Source organism: Poecilia formosa, unplaced genomic scaffold (genome assembly GCF_000485575.1).
Source record: "Poecilia formosa unplaced genomic scaffold, Poecilia_formosa-5.1.2 Scaffold114, whole genome shotgun sequence".
In the NCBI taxonomy this organism is placed as follows: Eukaryota; Metazoa; Chordata; class Actinopteri; order Cyprinodontiformes; family Poeciliidae; genus Poecilia; species Poecilia formosa.
In genome coordinates this window covers 1,303,237-1,323,896 of record NW_006800053.1, presented here as the reverse complement: position 1 = coordinate 1,323,896, position 20,660 = coordinate 1,303,237, and the positions used below count along the sequence as shown (strand labels likewise).

The window sequence follows — 20,660 nt, the reverse complement described above, 5'->3', positions numbered from 1 at the left end:
AACATAAACAAACACAAGCTGAAGAGTGACTGGGCAACTTGGTGCTGCGGTTGTGCGCTCCTCACTGATGCCGGGGCTGGTACTGAGGAGGAAAAGCCTCACAATGTCAAGGAACAATGTCTCATTCAACCTGACTTCGCTACACCCACGTTATCCTCCGTGGCAGGTTGGGAGCGCTCGCTCCGCTCAGGAAATCCTGGCATTTTTAAACGCTCCATTCAAGCTCTCCTTTTGTATTTATGCGTCCGTTTAAGCATTCTCACACACACATACGCACGGAAAAAATAACCCAGGTGTAAATATGTAATGGCATACGGTGAGTTCTTTGCAAATGTATTCAGTTTTTCCTCTTTTTTTTCAGATTTTACATGTTAGAACTTCAAATTTCAATTTATTTTAGTGAGTTTTTGTGTGAAAGGTCAACATAAATCGGCATAATCTGGAAGTTGAACATAAAAATCGAAATCTGAAAATAATATTTTACTCTGATACCCTTAAATTAAATCCAATGCAACCAATATCCATTCATCTGCCACTGAGGAACATTTCCACAGCTCCACCACCTCTGTCAGTAAAGTGGCAGCATCAGGCTTCCTTTCATCATCAGCAGCAAAGCTGGTTAGAGTTAACGGGAAAATGGAGCTAAATACAGGCTGGAAAAAACAAATCAATGAAATAATCAATATTTCCATTATATGCAGCTCTGGCTTAAAATGATGAAAAATTAACTAATGTTTTAAATATGAACTTAAGTTTTTGTTTGTTTGTTTTTTTGTTTTTTTTGCAGGAGCTTTTTTCATGTATTGAATTTACTTTTCACAACAGTATAAAACTAAAAATATTAGTGATGTTATTAGGTATTTTTTTGTGATTAAGTTGGAAATTATGTCCTTTTTTTCTTCATTAATTTTCCATAAAGTTCAACACCCTGAAGAAGAAAATGTATCCATTCTGCATTTATGTAAAACCTGGAGGCGGATATAAAACCGGGTTCTTTAAAAACGACAGCAAATTTCCTCAAGTAGGTATTTATCAAAAACTATAAAGTTACTTTTTCTTTGAACATCACGTAACATTTGTAGATCAGAACATGTCTTATTTAGCTAAACCCGGGGTTGCAAAAGGTTGCAGACCCCGGGCTCAGATAAAACCAGACCCAGCTGTTAAAATGACCCAAAGTCACGATTTAAAATGAAAACAGGAAATCTGTGGCGAAACTTCAACGTTTCATACTTTCCATCAACTTTCACCGAACGTAAACTATTTTGCTAAGCAGATGAACAAATATTTCAGTCTAAATGTACAGCACCGGTTGACTTGCAGCTGTAAATGCAGCGACAGCAGCATTGGTAACAACATGTACGCATCTTCTTCTTCTACTGCACAATGCCGAACTGCTGCATGTTGATCCGACGTGAAATAATTGAGCACATTGAAGTTTGAGGCCTTACAAAACATGACCAGTTTTGTAAGGTGCTGGATGAAGTCCAGTTTTTTTGTTTTTGTTTTGTTTTTTACCTCAACACGCCCAACGTATCAACAGTAATAAACAGAATATTTTCCTGCGTTTTGCTCTGTTCCTCGTCTCGTCCTGTGGAGCTGAGCTGCTGAGGCGTTCAGGAGCACCTGCTGGGGCAGCTGTTATGAATCATAATGAGCCAGATGAGCCGCCCTTACTGGCCTTCATGGACACACGTAGCATCCTTTTCACCAGAGCCAAGGGGGAAATTATTAGTTAAGGTGTTCAAAAAACATTAATGGATTTTTTACTTTTTTAAACTTTTTTTTAACCCTTTAAGACTTAAGCCAACATCCCTGTTAATTCTGAGACAGTTTTGAGAGTTTCATCTTTTTTCTTGAATGTATGGCAGCCAAGGTGAGACCAAGGGTTTAAACAGATTGTCTTCTAAAGCATATTTTGAAGCAGAACAGTTCAGCTCACTTGCATCGAGGCCAAAAACACACACTTTTTGTTCCTCACCCAACATTCACCGTGGTTAGGAGTTCAAACTGTCGGCTCTGTCCTCTGAGAGCTTCATGCTATTTTTAATTCAGATCATTTGGCTTGCATCGTGCGCTGTCATGTGGGATTCTTCCTGTTTCTGTTTAAGTTTGTTTTCACACCTCATTGCCCACTGACAACTTTTTTTAAAACTGTTCCACTCCTCGCCTGGGGTGGCGCTGCTGCTGCACCAAGACCCGCTGAAACAAAAACCTGTGAAGAAGACTCTGAACTCTTTCTTCATGAAATGTAAACAAAAACGGAGTGGCGTGAGATTTTAGCGGTTGGTGGATTGCCAAAGACAAAGACGACAAGCCATTTCTTCTGTTAGCATTGTTTTGGTTGTATTTACCCAGAATGCCGTGCGCTGTAATTTGTTTCTTGGTTTGAGAGCAGCTTCCGGTATGCTTTACAATCGAACCGCGTCGGAGTTCACTTCAACTGAACCGAAATGAAGGTTTCTTAGCAGAACAGAGTTCGCTTTCTCGGTTTGCAACAGCGTTCAATCTTTAAACGAACTAGAATTAGATTAAAGCAGAATAAGCAGGAAGCTAACGGCTAAAAGGGGCTGGGGTCATCGAACTTTGCTTCCTCACAAAGTTAAGGTAGGAGACTTTTCAAAGTTAAGGTAGGAGACTTTAGACCACCAATGATATTCCGCTAACTAAAAATTAGTTTGAGGTAACCCTGAAGTGCTAATCCTAATCATTAGGTCCGCTAACGCTAACCGTTCCATCTTCCTAACACCTACACTGCAACCAGGGCTTCTCTTTAGACATGTGACCAAAATAATGCACTTGGCTGGTATCATTAGGAGACTGTTTATTTAGCACAATCCTAACATGAAATAGATTGGGGTTCGCTGCCTCTAATTTATGACATCCAACTTATTATTGAGATTATTTTGGTTAGAATTCACAAATCTGATACTTCTAACATGATTAGAACTGAATAAGCCTGTTAAATTGTACATGAATCCTCTTCAGTAATCAAGAGAGCAAATCCATTTAACCAATATGACATTTTTGAGATTGGAGCACATTTGAACATGTAGAAGTCCAAGTTCCTGTTGGACTAGCCATTAGTCTCAGTCTCAAGGAACAACTAATCTGGGTTTTTACTAAATGAAGAGTTACCTGCTGCAAGATGCTAGGTCCTTATACCCTTTTGACATAAGCCTAAAATTAAGGACTCTTTAATGTTTTGCTCGATTATCTTATATCAAAGTTTTGTCATGTCTTTGACGGACTCTCCCTTTAGTAAATACTCGCACTCTCACCCGGTGAAGCTCTAGCAAATCCAGAAAATGGAAGAAAACGAGTGACAAAAATGAGCCCGACAGCACACGACTCGAGGCAAAGCGACTCCAGCATCTCATCAAGGGATCTACAAGTAGCTCCCACAGCCGCACACGTCAAAGCGTAGACGTCTCCGATCAGAGGGAGAGTTCATCTGTTTGACCTTCCTTACACGCGAGCCTGGGGAGAAAAAGAACTGCGCTGTCAGAGAAGAACCTAAGAGTAAAAACCTACAGCTCTCAGGCAATTCCACCAAGTATTGACTCAAAGAGGAAAACTTCACAGGGTTATTGAATGACGCCGTCAGAACGGATCCCGTTGAGTTTTTGTGGGAGGATTTTTAAACCGGCAGTGCGCGGCAAGTCGTAACTTTCTCAAAGATACAGAGCTGAAAACTGTTTCTGTACAAAAATGAACCCAAACTGGTTATAAGTCCACCAAACGTTCATTTTTGAGGAGTTTGACCTTGTGACTCAAATGTATGAACTCACAATGACCCAATAGGCGACAGACAACATTTATTATAAACTAACTAAGCTAAGTTCTGATGTTTTAGATTAGACTTGGTAGGTAGTCAAATTATTGTTTTTTGTTTTTTTCGGTTTCTTTTTTTAAAAATGTAATTCTACATTGGCTGTTATGTTCCTAATTGTGCTGAGTTTTACATGTTTGACCAAGCTTGTGAAGCTATTGGTGTATTTAAGTGCTGTACTGGTGCTGAGTTATAAAATAAATTTACAGTTCAGTTCATTTATGTCTGCATTTGGGAAAAAATAAACGGTTTTAGTCAATTCAGTTCTGTTTTTCTGTATCGGATCATTATCGGCCGATACTAAACCTCAGATATTGTTATTGTTGTTGGAAGTGAAAAAAATACATCCCTAGTAATGAAGCAAGTATTGATAAGTGATAAGTGATCGGACCAATGAGGAATTTCTAAATCAGGAAGTGACAACAATAGAAGTCATAGAGGCGAGAGCTGAAATCAAGGTACTGAGTCTGGAAGACGAAGAAGTCGGTGAGCAAGTAACAATTTTTTTTAACTGTCCCCCCCCCTCCCATCATGAAAAGGAGGAGGACTGGATTACTGCAACCAAGACTCACAATCTGGCACCTCACAAGATGCTCGCTGTCCTCCTGTTGTGCAGCTTGTTGAGCTGAGGTTTTACAGCTGGTAAGGCATCAGAGCGTCAACCGCAGAGTCCTCAAGGAAATGAGCAACACAGGAAGGAGGAAACGGAGAGAAAATAATGACCAGAAGAGCATATAGCAGCACAAGGAAATATAACCGTATGTGTCTACGTACATGCTGTTTTCAAATCTAGAAAAATAAATCCGTCTATATTCTTTTTGGGAAATCTGGATGCATAATGTAGCATTTTCGCCAATAGTTTTCAACGTAGAAAGACGTGCAGAATGTAATTATTAAGCCTCTTTTGCAGTGGGAGTAAGATGTCTTTTTTTACTCTCTCTCTCTCTCTCTCTCTCTCTCTCTCGTTGGAATGGGTAAAAGTTAAAGTGACCTTGGGGAAAAAAATTACTTTTATAATCGAAATTCATGTCGTTCACATCCTCATTCAATTTTTAACAACTCTACAGACTTTGTACTTCTTAACCTTTATTAACCTCCCGCCGCTGGAATACCAACAGAGTCTCCAGTAGGACACAGCTAGCCTTCCATTCGGCATCTTTTTATGAAACGTAGCGGCCTTCTTTCCCCACATGCTGCACATGTGCATCGAATGCTTTGTGAATTTTATTTAATTTTTTAATCTAAACATGCTTTTTGTCCCCAATGCTTCAAAATATCAACAACATGGATCAGTTAAGCCGCTTTTCAGGGGAAGTAACGATTCTGCAGGAATGGTTTGTGGTGCTGCGACTATTTATAAGCCTTCCTGTTTTTATTTGAATTTGTGTGGTTTATAAATTTAGTTTTTATTTCAGAGACCCTTTTTTTAAATACAAAAACTCAGCTCATAATCCATGTTTTTTTTTTTAAATCTAAGGGTAAATCATTTTGTAATTGATTTCTCATGGTGATTAAACAAAATCAAATTTACGTTGATGCGTATAATCATACTCATACTTTAAAATGGAAAAAAAAAAAAAACTCTCTGCTTATCTCATTCTGTACAATTGCTGTCTTTTTTTATTTCTTTGGCTGGTTGGTTTTGTCTAAGTAGCAATCTGTTCCTGACTTTTCGTCCACTGAAGAGGTCAGAACCAAGCGCTGCCTACCTTAAAAAATGCAATAGAGATCTCCCATTATTTCACACTCATAAAGCTGAGTCCTAATTATTTATTATTTATGCTAAAAAGCATTGCTTTATTCATGGATGCCTTCTTCTGTCTCTTCATGGCAGGGGAGGATCCAAAGAAAGACAGAAAAAAAAAATGGGGGAACAGAAATCAAAATGGAAGACGCGTTACGTCTGGTTTTCTCTCGTCTTTTGTCTCCGTCAGGCCGCTGTGCATCACTCTGGTGTTCAGCACCAAAGGCCAGCGGTACCTGCGGGTCGGGATGGCCGTGCCTCTGTTCGGCTCTGTGGCCTGCCTGAGGAGGATGGTGGCAGACGAGGGCAAGCTCTCTCCAGACCAGGTAACTCCTGAAAACAACAGAACCAGGAAGAGCGTTGTGAGAGGAACCTGAAAGCAATCCGTCTCCTGCGTGTCTGCCGGTGTCATCCTCCAGGTGATCCTCACAGAGGTGTACTCCACCGGGTTCCACCGCTCCTTCTTTGACGAGGACGACCTGACGTGCATCACCGAGAACGACGTCATCTACGCCTTTCAGGCGCCCCCGCTCTACATCAGAGGGGGCTCTGCGCGCATCTCAGGTAGCTGTGGGAACTGAGCTCGACTGTTTTTTACCTTAAAAGTTGTTTGTCACAAAAAAAAAGCGGCGGCGACGCACGCAGACAGCTGTCAGTCTGAGCTCTGCCTCACGAAAAGTATTTAATACAATCCTGGGAGTTTGTCATGTTTTGTCAGGTTACGAGTCACAAACTTTAGGGAGAGAGTTTAAACAACAGACCAGCACAAAGCGGTGCGTGATCGTGAAGCAGAAGGAAAAACGTAGCTTTCAAAAGTTGAGCAAATGGAAATCTGAAAAGTGTGACTTCATGTGATCTCCTTATGTTTGGTAATATTGTTCAGAGAGAAACGGACACATTATGTTTAGGGTAACTAATTGCTCTTTCTGAACTACTTTGTTTTTTTTTATGTTCACCTGTTGTTTTTGTCAGTTTCTTGATTATTTCTTTGTTATTGTGGCGTTAAGGATCCCCATAAGATTTTACACTCACTTAATTAAATGAATTCACCTTAAAAATGCCCCAGAAACTTTAACATATTTTGGGGGATTTTAGTATCCTACAAAGTTAATTTTTACAGTGTATAAGGCTTGTAAAACAAATCTGTGGTTGAAGATTATTCTAAATAAGATAAAGATAGCTTCTGTGTACAAACTTTACAACTCAGCTTTGATTATCTAATTTTTTTTACATCCAGCTGCAGGAATTGTAATAGACCACACTTATGAAAAAATGCATATGTGCATTTCTATTCCTGATTCAAACATAAGAAGCATTTCGAATGCTTTTCCTTCTATCTAAGGAGACGTCTCGGTTGGTTTTAGAAGAGAAAAACTGATGACAATGCCTCCAAAACGCTGGTGTTTCTAACATAACATCAGGAAGTGTCCATTATTCATGAAAAGCGAGCCAAGCAGATTCCTCCATCCAAAGCAGAGTGTGGACTTATGCAAAAGAAATCCCTCTCAGTCATAAATAATGTCTCATTAGAACTGTGTGGTGGCTTCCCAGCAGAGCCTCTGGCCACTCTGCCTTTATTGTGTTAGTTTATTATTATTATCTCTGCCACAAAGGGTCCAAGTTTTTGTGTTGTTGATTTTTAATTTTGGGGGGGATTTGTTGTGAGAAATGTACAGATTAGGCCATATTGGGTTGAAAAATCATTGCTCTTTATACAATTTAATTACTTTTACAAATTAAATGGATGAATTAATCAGAAAATGGGTCGAACTGCCCTCCTGTTGGAGCCACTTTAAGCATTTGGCATGCTGAAGTGAGTAAATGTTCATCAATGCACAAAAAATCATGCAGGATTGATCCAATCATACATTTTTGCCTTTTTATTAATTATCTTATTCATTTCATGCTTATTGAATGCAATATTATTGACTGGACTGCCTACAGCACCATAAATGTGGTTTAAATTTAAACAATATGATCCATAAAAAGCCATGAATTGGTTTTTGATTAAATACTATTGATGATCCTATTAAACAATAAATGTAGATATTTTTATATGCAGGTATCATGTTGTGAAAATATTATAAGCACGGACTCTATTGTAGAACCATGCAGATGTATCATCCATTTTATCTTGTGTGCAAGTGAAGGAGTGGAAAGTGTCAAGATCCTTGGACTGAGTCGAGGAGAAACGAGTAACTGTAAGATCTTTCCACTTGTATTCGCTCTCTTGCACCATCCTCTTCCCTCTACATATGTTGTATAATGTGGTCTAATTCAGAATGCCTCCTGTTGTTTCATAGTCAGTGATGGAGGGCAGAACCCAAAACGGTTTGAGAACAGAATTCAAAAAGTGCCGTTTGTGAAAGACAAAGATCGAAGGAATGACAAGATTCCTATTCTGTGCATTTCCAACTTACAAAACTTACAAGGGAAATGTCGCTGCTAAAACAGATTTCTCCTTCCATCCATTTTTCCATTTATCCATCGCGACATTTTGTTTGCCTTCAGAACTCGACGCCAGGCCCTTACCAAGCTATTCCCACTATTTGATTGTGTTATAAAATGGCACTGTGCCTGGAAAATACTTAAAACTGCCCCTTCAAAATGTGTTCTTACCGTACCACATCACTGAGAAAACTGTAAAACCCTCGCTAACATCAATCTGACTAAGCCACAGGGGCTGTGCTGTTATGTTGATTTAATTAAAAATATTAAAAGTGGCTGTGAAGCAATTCAGCAGACATAATTACACAAGAATATTTGTTCTGCTGTACATGTGGCAAAAGCACCAGACACAAATTTCACCCGACCACCGTTTCTGTTCCCTACATGGCAAAGTGGAAGCAGTTGCTGCGATGTGGAGGTGTTTAATGACGAGCTTAATGACTGTACTCAGTGTGGCTCCACCGGCGTCTCTGTCTGACGCTAAAATGAGTTTGGGGGAAGACAGAGGTACAACGTGTTCACAAGCTTCCTATAGCTACCAAGAGTCAGTCCTCTGCCTTTCTAGAAAACAAGATTAGCATCAACAAGTTTGTTGGCCAAACACAACCTAGTGAATTATGTGACACACACTTTATTTATCAGGGAAAATGCCAGAGCAATGAAGTCAGCATCTCCTTAGAGCTCGTCAGCAAAAGAACATTTCCTGGTAGGTTGCCGCGTTGATTGACAAAACACATTGGACCAACACCGGCAGATAACATGCTACCCCAAATAACTATGGAAACCTCAACATTAACCTGAAGCTGTTTGGACTCTGTGTTTCTCCAGTCTTTATCCAGATTTTGGGATGACTTTTCAAATGGAATGCATCATGTGCTTTAATCTGAAAAGAGACATTAGAGCAGCAATTCTCTATTGCCCACTTAAGACACTTCTGTTATCTCTGGTTCAGGCTTAACACAAAGAATGTGACGGTCAAAGGCCATATTCTGGACACGTCTGTGTTTGGTGAGTGACTTCAGCCAAAGTCCACACACCTTGTGAGTCTCCCTCAAACTATTGAATAGGTTATGATTCACAAACCCTCTGGTAGTGCGTCTTTTTCAACAACACTTTGTCCTTCCACTCATACGGCCCTCTGTGGACACTCTGTCATCGTCTTTAGGCATGTCATTTTATGACTTACCGTCTTTATGGTTGGATTCAGTGGGTCAGGTGAGCAGTCTACCTATTTGCGAGGACTTTCTGTGGTTCACAGGCTAGGGTTTGTGAAGCAAGTCACTGAAATAATGTAAGTTTTTAAGGATATTCTATGTTAATGAGATGCACTTGAATAGTCTCTCCAAATTCCTTCCCAGTGGATCAAAAACCTCCAAACGGTAAAACCTAGGTGATGTCCTACTCCATTCCTCCTTCTATGAGGGTGAGGTTCCACATCCCCAGAGTAGGACCATCAGGAAGTGGTCAGCCACCTGCCTCCCTACTGGTTGGGAGGAGCCTTCCCATTACTTTTGAGCAACTTTTTCTTCACAGATTCCCTGGAGTTGAGGTGTAACCACCAGGTGCACTCTTCACCCAGAGATTGTTCCTGGGTAGTCTTCTTAAACCTGAATTAGGTTTCCACGTTTGTGGTTTTCTGCAATTAAGTTCTTTGAAGTCGTCTCAATCTAATCGCCTGTGATGATCAGAGAGGTCAAAACCCCGGACAACATAGCATTCAGGCTCCCAGCAGTTCTCACTTCGCTCTACCACTTTCAGGTGGCATTTTCTTATGTCACAGATTTAACAGAATGTCCTCATGCTTTCCTGGCTATACTTAATGAGGCAGGACTAAAGGTCAGTGTCGTGTCTTCACGTTTCACTGGGAACTCGTGATTTGCTCTTGTTGCAGAGTTTGCTGCCAAAGTAAATGGAAGCACATGATTAGGCAAATTTTCTCGCTCGCTTCATTAGAGAGACATTAAAAAGTGAAAGACTGCATAATAATCATTACACTCGCTCTCGTGGGCAAGACGCTGAATGCTTCAACAGAGGCTCAGCGGTTTGTGAGATCCTCTGCCGTGGAGTTTGCTTCGTCAGTGATGAATCGGGAATCATTGGCGTGTAATAAAAATATTGTGGTTTTAGGAAGGGACAGCTGTCGCAGTCGATCAATGCCTCACTCCAGTGTCTACAAGTTTTCATTTATCACCTCGAACTTCTCTCGAGCTGACACCCGAATTCGCCTGCTTTTTGTGACGACAAAGAAAGCTTGTCCTCTTTGACGTTACATCTCCCAGGGATCTTATCGTTTCAGCTTTCCTTCTCAGTCAGACGCACTCCTCTGCGCTAGAAGAGACACGATGGGGAGGCAGGGGAGCAGCGTTGCTGCCTGGCACCCCACCAGGACAGGATGTGCAGCAGATACGGCCTCCCGCTGATAGAGCAAGCCGCCATTGGTCCATCTGCTCCCCCAACTGAATCACCGTTCTTCAAATAGAATCTGCTGTCTTGCCAATTTGTGTATCTAAGTAATCTGTTTCAATCCCTCGTTTGAGGTGTTAACTCAGGTTCAACGGTCATTGTCTCTGAGCTCACAAAAGCACTTGAGCTGTGAGCTTATCTATGCAAACAGTGTGAAAAGGAGAAAAATGAAGGTTCTCCAAACACCGTTTCCTGTTTCTCCTGTCTCTTTACTCAGGGTATCATCACAGCTTGCCGTCCTCTCCTTACTCCTCCGGCCCTGAGGGTCAAAGGTTACCTTCCTCTGGAGCCTTATCGTCAGAGTTCCTCAACCACGGTGTCCCAGTCAAGATCCTGCTGCTGGTGTGCAATGCTGCTGGAACAGGCCAGCAGACTGCAAGGTAAATATGCTAAACCAGTTATTCAGTAACAGGTTAGAAACCACACCAAGGCAATGAAGACACGTCAAGTTTGGGTTTAAAGTCGGACATAAAAGCTCCTAAAAAAAGTGTATCTGTTCACGTTGCTCGCATTAGATTTCCACATCGTACTTGTCTGTAATCTTCAGGTTTCAAAATCTACTTTATCGACTTACCGATTTTAAATAAAAGTTAAAGAAAACACCTAGAAATAAAAGCATGTTAAACTCCAAAGACAGTCTCTACAGGTTGTAAATGTTCTTATTACCCTGTGGAAAGACGATAAAGTAGAGGGAGACAGAAGGTCATTAGTGCAACCCATTTACTCAATTACACCGTTTAACTCATGAATGGATTTTCCTTACAAATGTGATAACCATTTAATGGGAAATAAGCGCATTATCTAACTCTAGACAATAGATTTTTGGGGGGGAAATAATCACCAAAGTACAAATTCTCTTTTCTTTAAGTTTATTTTTGTTCTCTGTACAATTTGACTTCAAGGGTTTTAGCGCTGTCAATCACTCTCGTGCTCACCCCCTTCTGCTTGCTTCTTGCTGGTTTACCAAAACGTAGCCTGCCTCAAATGCTAAGGCTAGTTAGCATAGCCATGAATGATGGCGGATAAATGGTTTTCCAGTAACAGTGAGATGTTTTTCCACTGTTGGCACATTGAGCAGCGTACACGTGATTGATGGACAGCGCTAAGACACTCCACCTGGCTCTGATTGGTTGTTTCTGGTCGGGAGCCGTGCGTTTTTGGCAGACCGCTGAAGTAGCTCAGGAAGGAGGTGGAGGACATCAATTTTTTTTTTTTTCACAGACTAACTGTCTCATATCAAACTGTCACAACATGACAATACGTGACAAAAAGTAGTTTTGTAAACGTTTCATACTGCACCTTTAATCACCCTGATCAACTTAAATCCAGTCCCCATCATATGTTGCTCCCCCTCTGAAGCTCGGAAAGCATTTCTGGTTCTCCGTTATAAAATAAGCTCAAATGAATTTGGATCTCAGTGAGGTTGGATCCAAATCAAGCGACAGCTCTAACATCCGGCACCACGAGGAGCACCGTCATGCCGTCTCACTGTCACGGTCCAAAGAGGTCAATACAGGTGAGATGACCAACACCGCAGTGGAAACGTTAGCTCCCATCCACGAGGGCCGTTATCTCTTTTTCTCCTTCAGACGCCTTTCTGTCATTGCTCAATCCACCCACACACACACACACACACACACACACACACACCTCACCCTTCCTCTCTTCAGATGACAGCTGGAGAGCCCAGCCAAGCCAAGAACATGACATTGGAGTCGCACACACTCGGTTTTCATTCCCAGGTCTTTCTAGAATAACATCACAGGTACATTACCGAGAAAAATAAAACAGCACCAAACTCTCCACTTTTTTCATATCTCTAAACTGTGAAATCATGTTTTTAACGTGGAAAAATTCCAAACGTTCTTATCGTCTCTTTTCCAAAGTTGGGATGGAATCTGTGATGTTTCACTTTGGTCACACTTTTGTGCTCATTTTCTGCGTGGAGGCAGGTGAAGACATAAAACACACACACAGACACGCATTCCTGAATTCCCGGGCTGTAAGGAGAGACTTTATTGCCTGATTTGCAGCATTTCTTTGATGGGTAGGAGAAATGCACAAAGCATGTCTGCAGCTTCAAGGACCGACAGACACGCACGTTTTTGGGACGACTAAATGCAACCTTGCATTAAGCCGCTAGGACATCGTGCATGTCTTGTCTGGGCGAAGCAGACAAAAGTCTAGACTGTTTCTGTTAAAGCACACGAAGCTTCCCAAATACCTCAGCAGAATCAGGATTGAACGTGTGTGCTGTAAACAGAAACAAGCCTTCTCAGTAGGCTGACTTTTCTGGATTAAATATCATTTTTTGACCTCATAAAGTGTAGTTTTCATTTCTTATCAAAATGAACAGAAATAAAGACTAAAATTTTAGTCTGTCCACAGTTAATCCGCATATTACACCATATTTACCATGTTTTTTTATGATTATCATTTTTAGCTTACTGTAGAATTCTACTTTATTATTATTTATTCAACTTTAAGCTAAAAGTAAGCTAAAAGCTTTTCATTACAAAAAATTCAGCCCTCCCCACCCCAAGAGGGCTCCCAAGAGCATCAATTGATTTTATTTTGTAGTGCACATTTTTAGTGACAGATTTTAAAAGTAATAGACATCAAACTTGCCAACTTGTTTACTGTAAAATTCAGTTTTTGTCTGCAGATGTTATTAAATTAATATCCCACACTCTCCATTTAAAAATGCAAATTAATTAGAGCATATTTTCTTGTTCGTTGTTCCTGTAAGGTTAAAATAGTTACACCAGTAAGATGTGAGTTAATTACAAATTACACTAATATTAGAAGGTATGTTACACACATCGTGTAGCCGAGGAACGATGACGTATCTGATGTTGACATGTTGGTGTAGGGGGGACCCGAATTAAAATCTGCCTTGGGCCCCTAAGAGGCTTTCACCGGCCCTGCTGGATAGCATAGGTAAAACAAAACAGATACGTAAATTAACTTAAAACAGAGTAAAAATCAATTCATTAATCAAAAATAAAAACGACCCAAAAGACTCAAATTTCTATCATATGTCATATGATCATATCTCAGGATTCTTATAGGAAAAAATACCTACGTAAAACACAGTCAAACCTTTAACATAAGTAATAAACTCTGAAAAAAGTTTTACTGAATTCATCCTGGTGTTCACACGTTGCACCTTTTGTTTTCCAGCTCTAATCCCAGCATTACGTTATTAATCTGTTGATCATATTCACTCCAGTTTCCCATTTTTTGGTTAGATTCAAGAAATAAATGAACTTTTCATTGGTATTTGTCTTTTTTTTTTGTCTGCCACCCTTGCCATCGTCTCGTTCAATCACATCCTCACTCCAGCTTCTGTTGTCGCATCTCAACGAGAAACGATGAGAAAACAAAACAATAACGATGCGTTATTAGCATAATGCAAAAATATTGCCATAAAACAAATTAACTTTGCGTCGTTATGCACATCTCTCCCTTTCTGCCCGGTTACTGAATGGTTCTAGATGCTCATATTGTTTCATCATAATAAATCTCCCCGAACGCTGGGGACGGCTGCCCTCAATTAGACGTGTGTTATAATGGGCATGTCATGTGATCCGTCATCTCTGAGAAATGATTTTCCCTCCTTATCGTCCTTCTCTGCCCTTCTGTTTGCGATGAGAACTGTGTGCCAGTGCGCCACATGACTAATAAAAGAAATAAATAAAAAATAACGTGAGTATCGTTATGACTGAGCACAGATAATGTGGATTTGGTTGTTCCATTTTGTGTCATCGATTACCTTTTATGTTTGTTGGAAGGTTTGGGCCGCCGTTCCTAATGAGGGAGGACCGGTCTATTTCCTGGGACCAGCTCCAGCAGAGCATCCTCAGCAAGCTGTATTACCTGATGATCAACGGCGCTCACGCCCAGGTAGCCGCTTTACACCAGTATTCATGTGACGGTGAACGTGAAACTGTTTTGTTTTGCTTCCACTACCGTGTCTTTCTGCCCCAAATGGATGGTAGGCATTTATTTAAAGGGGAAAATATGACAGTTTTATGCTCCTGTTTGGGTCTCAGCTTCTTCTAGAAGCACTTATCCCTTCGATGTTACTGTTTTTTTGGTGTCTGGAAAGTTAACCAATTCAAAAACCTCCCAATTTTTGAGTCAACTTCGACGGGGCACTGCGCCGTTCCCTTGGTCAGTTGTGAAATGGCTACTGAGGAAAAAAACTTGTTTTATTGTTGACTTCCCATTCAGAAAACAATTGCTGCATTCTTGTTGATTGTGCAGGAGGCTCTGCTTCTGCTTTTCAAAGATGTACGGTTGTACATTTGCCCCTGTGCTTGCAGCCGTTTTCATGTGCGACTGTAAACATTGAGTTTTGGGCGTGACCAACTCAATGTTTGGATTTAAAGTGACAGGAGGCCCTACAACAGAACTGAAATCTCATTGTCTCAGAATGATTTTGTGCAAAAAAAAGAATGTAATCAGCATAATTTGTGCAGCCTGTGGAGTTATGCTAATCTGTTCAAGGAAGCATCATAGGTCACCATTAAGAAGCAAAAAATCTTAAAATATTGTCACTTAAAGCAAAGTAGGCAGCAAATGAGGTAAAAAAAAAATCTCAAATCAGCAGTAAAATAATGTATGGCAGTAATTTAATCAGGATATTAAGTATTAAAAAAGGGGGTAAAATAATGAACCGTCTATGAAATTTATAGAACCTATATCGAGCGTCCATGTGTGAGTGTGGGTGTGCTGTGAGCGCCGGCTGGACCGGGACATGGTTTCCGTCTGCCACATCGGCTGGTGCACCTGTTCCTGCGCGAGTTTATTGACTTGAGAGAGAGGAAAGCATGGCCGCCCGACGGCGCCGGGTAAACCCGGTGGGAAGGGAAGCTCCAGCCGCAGATGGAGGGAACCGCCGCTGAACGTCTCGCGGCTCTCAGCGGCGTGGCTAAGTAGCCTCAGGTGATTTGTTCCCTGGCCAAGTCACGGTCCACCGCAGGAACACAAACAGAGACTGGAGCAGAGGATCATGTATAGAGAGTGTTTTTCAATGAATAGAATGGTAACGGCATAATAATGCAAGATAGCATTCTCATAGATAAAAAAACTTTAAATTCTGATGGATAGTCAGCACTGGAACCGGAAGACATTTTAGCTATCCAAATAAACAAAACAAGAGAAACAACAAATTAAATTATTTATAAAGTCTCTGTAAGCAAAATTGTCCTTCAAAAACAGAGCTAGTTGAGACCAAAGCACCAAACTGAAGACTTTTATCATCCAGTTTTTCGTAGAAAAAGAGAGAAAATAAACAAAAAACAACAAATCATGAAAATAGAAATCATTGATCTTGTTTTATTTATCATGTGATTAATTGATTTATTGCTTATTGTGACACGCCTGGAGTTTCCTGCTTGACCTGGAACGTTTTTATGTAGTTATTATTGAGAAGGGAGCTGAAGCCAAATGAACACCTCTCTTTCCATGCTTTCATTCATAAAACATTTTTCAAACCATATATAAATTTTTTTCTTCAACTTCAAAACTATGAGCCATTTTTTTGTTGGTCTCACATATATCTCATCCAGAATAAATGTGCGTAATTTTTTGTCTATATTCCGCTAATGACGGAAAAAAAACACAGTTTCGCAATTGTGTTGTTTACATGAGAAGAAATTAAATGAAAATCACACAAAAAGACATTAAAAGTTATGGCAGCGGCGGATGTAAACAGTTATTTGACTTGTAATTTGTAATTTTTGTAATTTGTAATTCGGCCGTCAGAGGAAACGTCTGCGTCTTATTCAGACGTTGAAATGAAAAGATCTTGATACTTGGAAGCAGCGACGTATGTGGCATTTTGGGGAAATTGTAGTCAGTTATTTCACAGAAGAGCTTTGGATTCAACACGCTGGAATGATGCCCAACTTTTTATGCAACACTGTGAGAGCTCTGGTGGAGCCAGCCGCACATGAACAAAAACAAACCATCATCCTCCCACCACTTCCTGTCGTCGTCTTTGTCGTTCCTGCCAGTGGTAACATCCGGCTGTTGATCACGTGATTCCTCTGATGCGAACAAAAGTGTTTCCGTTGCAGTTTTGCATAATACATCTAATTTGATACATCGACAAAACATCTCACCCAGCACAAAAAAAGTTTAGCGAAAACTTTGTTTTTTTCGAAATTGCAGTGTTTTCATTAAGCTAATTTATTTCCATAATTTCAAGCTGTGCAAAGCTATGGTTAATGGAAACGCAGCTTTTGAAATGCTGTCTTGATTCGACCAAAAAAAAGTGAAACATTTTAGGGGCTGTGAATACTTTTTTTAACGTATTTTAAATCTAAATTTTCAGTTGTTGCTGGCTGACATAGTAAAGAAAAACTTGGTCGTTATTGCTTCCAAAGGCGAATCAACAAAATATTAATACTTAAAATAATTAAAAAGCTGTGAATACTTGTGCATCCCTTTTCTTTCTTCTTTTTTTTAAATAAAATTTCAAAACACTCAAAAATCTTGTTTTCCACCTCATCATTACAGGGTAGAACTTTGAGGAGAAACATTAATTTAACCCGATTTAGTGAAACACAACAGAATGTTGAAGAAGTGGAGCACCGTGTTGAACAGGTGGCATCCTTCCACGCTGGATTTCTACCCCATTTATTTCACAATATTTATAAAATCACTCTGCATGCATCGTTTTTGGATTTCACACACCTGTGGCCAATTATTTGAGCCAGCCACCAAATATTTCTGATCACACCATCGATCTCTCTTGCACCTTTCTCGACATGGTTAGCTACGGAGTAGAATGTTGCTTTTGTTCCGACGGAGTGAAATTCAATTAAGCTTTCTGTCAATCTCTCGACCAAACAAACGGCTGTTTTGTTTCCACACCTGCTGTCAAGATTGTAAAACCAGAGAGATGATAATGCAAATTCAAATGGAGGCGGCCGTGCCGCTCATGTGGTCAAATCAGTTATTTACTTCCCGGGAGATAAGTGGTCCTTTAGATTCATTGTTTGCTCACAGACTCGGTTCCTCCCAACGAAGACGTTTGTGTGTTTTACCGTGAGTGTCTTGGTTTCGGTTGTGTAGCCAAACGGAATCGTAGTCGCGCGTGAAGCCAGGTGACGTTTATTAGATGCAGCGCGGGTGATGATATGTGCAGCGGGTCTCGCCGTGCTCTCCGAGTCGGAGGAAGAAAAGAAGACACAGATGCAGTGTGTTCGCAAACTCCTTCAGAGATCATCTTTGTGCTCCTCGCCGTCAGCCGTTTAATTAAAGCCGAGCTCATAAAGCGTAATCAGTTCGCTGGCGCACACCTTCGCCAGAGAGGGAGCGATGCTCAGAGCAGATGTTTGCTCCAAACCTTTCATCTCTACAGAATCTGTTTTTTTTTTTTTTTTTTTTTTTTTTTTGCAACACCAAATTATTCTCCCAAGTGGATTTTTAACTCATTTTAGTTTCAGCGATGGTGCAGTTCCCAAAGCATAAATGTAACTTTTTCACAGCCATTTTTTTTTATTACTGTTGCTAACATAATTTAGCATGCTTTATTTTAGCAGTGATATATGACCACAGATGATATTAAAGGGACTGTATCATGTATAATTGGCTTTTGTTTTTAGCTTTACATCACGTTGTAATGTCATTCCCTCATCAATACCTGGAGTGTTGAATTTATTCTTTTACGTATGTTTGAGAAGTCCTTTAATCTCCCATGGCAACCATTCAGCTGTGTAAAACCTAGCCCTGCCTTCGAGGGCATCTAATTGCTACTGGCTCCTTCAGACTAGCCAACACCAATTAGCAAACACCTGGTGGAACTGCGCATCAGCTGAGCTCATTACAGGAGCTGCTGCTCAGTGCAACGCTGACAAAAACGTTGTTAAAGGGTTAACATGTTGTGATGACTTCCTGAAGGCAGAGTTTCAGAAAGAGCAGGAGCTTCTTAAAGAGACAGAGGCCTTTTTTCATCTGACAGTGCAGTGTGACAGAGAATCACACCAGCTGAAAATGTAGCAGATGTTGCCATTTTGATTTGTCCAATCAAACCGAGTCTACCAGACTATCAGTTGTGGAAACAACCTTAATCTGAGGTCAGACAATGTCGTGTTTTCCGTCCCGTTTTTATCTTTGCTGAAGATTAAGAAAAGTTTACCTGAAAACAAAGATTCTCTTAAGTAAGATATCAAAGCTGAGGAGCAGAGCAAATGTAAAAGCAATATGACCTTCTAATTGTGATATTACAGAGCAAAAAGCTGAGCTAAAACCAGTCTGGTCTGAATTTACAAGATTTTATTTTATTTTTTCCCCCAAATTTGACCCCATAAAAAAATGTTTGAGCCAGGATTCAATCTTGATGTTTTTCCTTAAACTCGGCATTTCATTCAGGGGGAAAACTATTTGCAAATACTCCACAGACGCTAGAAGCTGAGAGTACGCTAATCCAACCGGGGGAAATGCTGAAGAAAAGCACCTGAACTGTCCAGCTCTCTGAAACAAACTCCCTTCTTGGAAACAAAGCGGGGAAATATGGACGAATCTGTAGCTTTTTAATCGAAAGCAGCTTATTGGAAATGTTTTATTGGAGAGAGGTCAGCTCAAAGTCACCAAACGGACCCAGAATGGGGTGCGTCCCACCGTGTTCCTCTAGCTTCCAGGCCGTCACACAGATAGAAAAAAAAAAAAAACCTGCTCTTCTTAGTTTGACATCTTTCATCTGGAGCCACGAGGCAAAATCTCAAATTCACCAGAATAAATGAACTAATTGGAAATAGAATCTTCCTTGGATTCCTGTGTAAAGTTTACATCCTCCAAACGTCCTTCACTGAAACTTCAAAATACATTTTTCCAGGTTCAAAAGTCAAAAACCAAGGATTTTCTCACGCTCCGTCATTCCTCTTGACTGGAGGCATGAGAGGAATTTCACCAGGACGCTGTCCAGATTTTCACACTTAGCGATGGCTTTTAGGTAGGCTTATGCTTTTCTGCAACACCTCAGTAGGAAAAAGCAGGTGGAGATGCGTTGTAATACACAGAAAATCTTGGCTGTAACTTAACAACGTACTTAACATATTAACAAGATAAACAGAAACAGTAGAAATCTTAATAAATGTAAGCATTTCCCCCTAAATAAATAATCATCTCAGAGCACAATCAACAAACTATGTTAACTTGAGTTGTTATAAAAGGTGGTATACATATCAAATGATTTAAAATAAATTTCCTTACTAATTGTGGTTGCCATGGGAGACGAGAGGATTTCTCAAACACACACGAAAGAATCAAGGCAACACTCCAGGTATGTTGTTGATGAGGGGATAACATTATAACATGATGTAAAGCTACAGAAGTAGTTTATTTTACATAATACCGCCCATTTAATGTTTTGGCCTTTGAGATTGACCAGCAAGCTATTGTCAGAACTGAGTTTTCCATTCTATGAAATTTAGAGTACATATATTTATATGCCTGACGTGCTTCGGTACAACCTAAGTGATGTTCAAGCAGTTTATGTTTGACGATGTTTAACAATTATCATTTAATTTTCCCTTAAGGGTTGCATATTCCATTGGGTATCAATATTTCCCAGGAATGGAGAAACGATTCCAGCTGGCAGATTCGCAGCAGATCTGAGAAGAACAGGAGGAAATCAGTTTCATTTTTATGCCTTTATCCCTACATCGTACGCAGATCCCAGCGTAATATCTCTGTGCCTCAGAGGGGGAGGAGAGACATTACCACCTTATTTGTGTTTTCATTTTCTATCCGGCTCGCGTTTTTCAATCAAACTGAAGAGATTTCGAGAGAGCAGGCTGATTGTCTGGAGGTTTATTAATATTTTTGTTGGCAAAACTCTTCCGCCGGAGGACAAAAATAAAACTCCACGATGAAACTTTTTCCTCTAACTTCTAAGATCTCAAAATGTCGGCGGCAGGAAGCTGTCACTGCTTTTAACGGTCCTAACCCCATTTTGATGCGTTTCATCAGTTTCAACCTTTGCACACGGCAAATATGTCCACCTTAAGTACATCTCAGAGTTTAAAAATGTTAGATTTTTTGAAAAAAAAAAAAAAACCTACATTTCTGCATTAAGTGGTTGCTAAGTCTGCCTGCATATCAGCCTCCAGCAGAGCTTCTGATCCCAAATGTCACATTTTTACAAGCCATGGGGAAAAA

General features: G+C 40.3%; 1 protein-coding gene across 1 annotated transcript in view; it reads left to right on the top strand.

Moving 5' to 3' along the window:
- Positions 1-20,660, top strand: part of usp43b (ubiquitin specific peptidase 43b) — an 86,726-nt gene that overhangs the window by 52,844 nt on the left and 13,222 nt on the right. The window contains exons 5-8 of the mRNA XM_016675478.1: positions 5,767-5,902; positions 5,996-6,140; positions 10,705-10,867; positions 14,282-14,393. Of these exons, the coding sequence (XP_016530964.1) occupies positions 5,767-5,902; positions 5,996-6,140; positions 10,705-10,867; positions 14,282-14,393 (556 nt within the window). The remainder of the gene's footprint in view (positions 1-5,766; positions 5,903-5,995; positions 6,141-10,704; positions 10,868-14,281; positions 14,394-20,660) is intronic.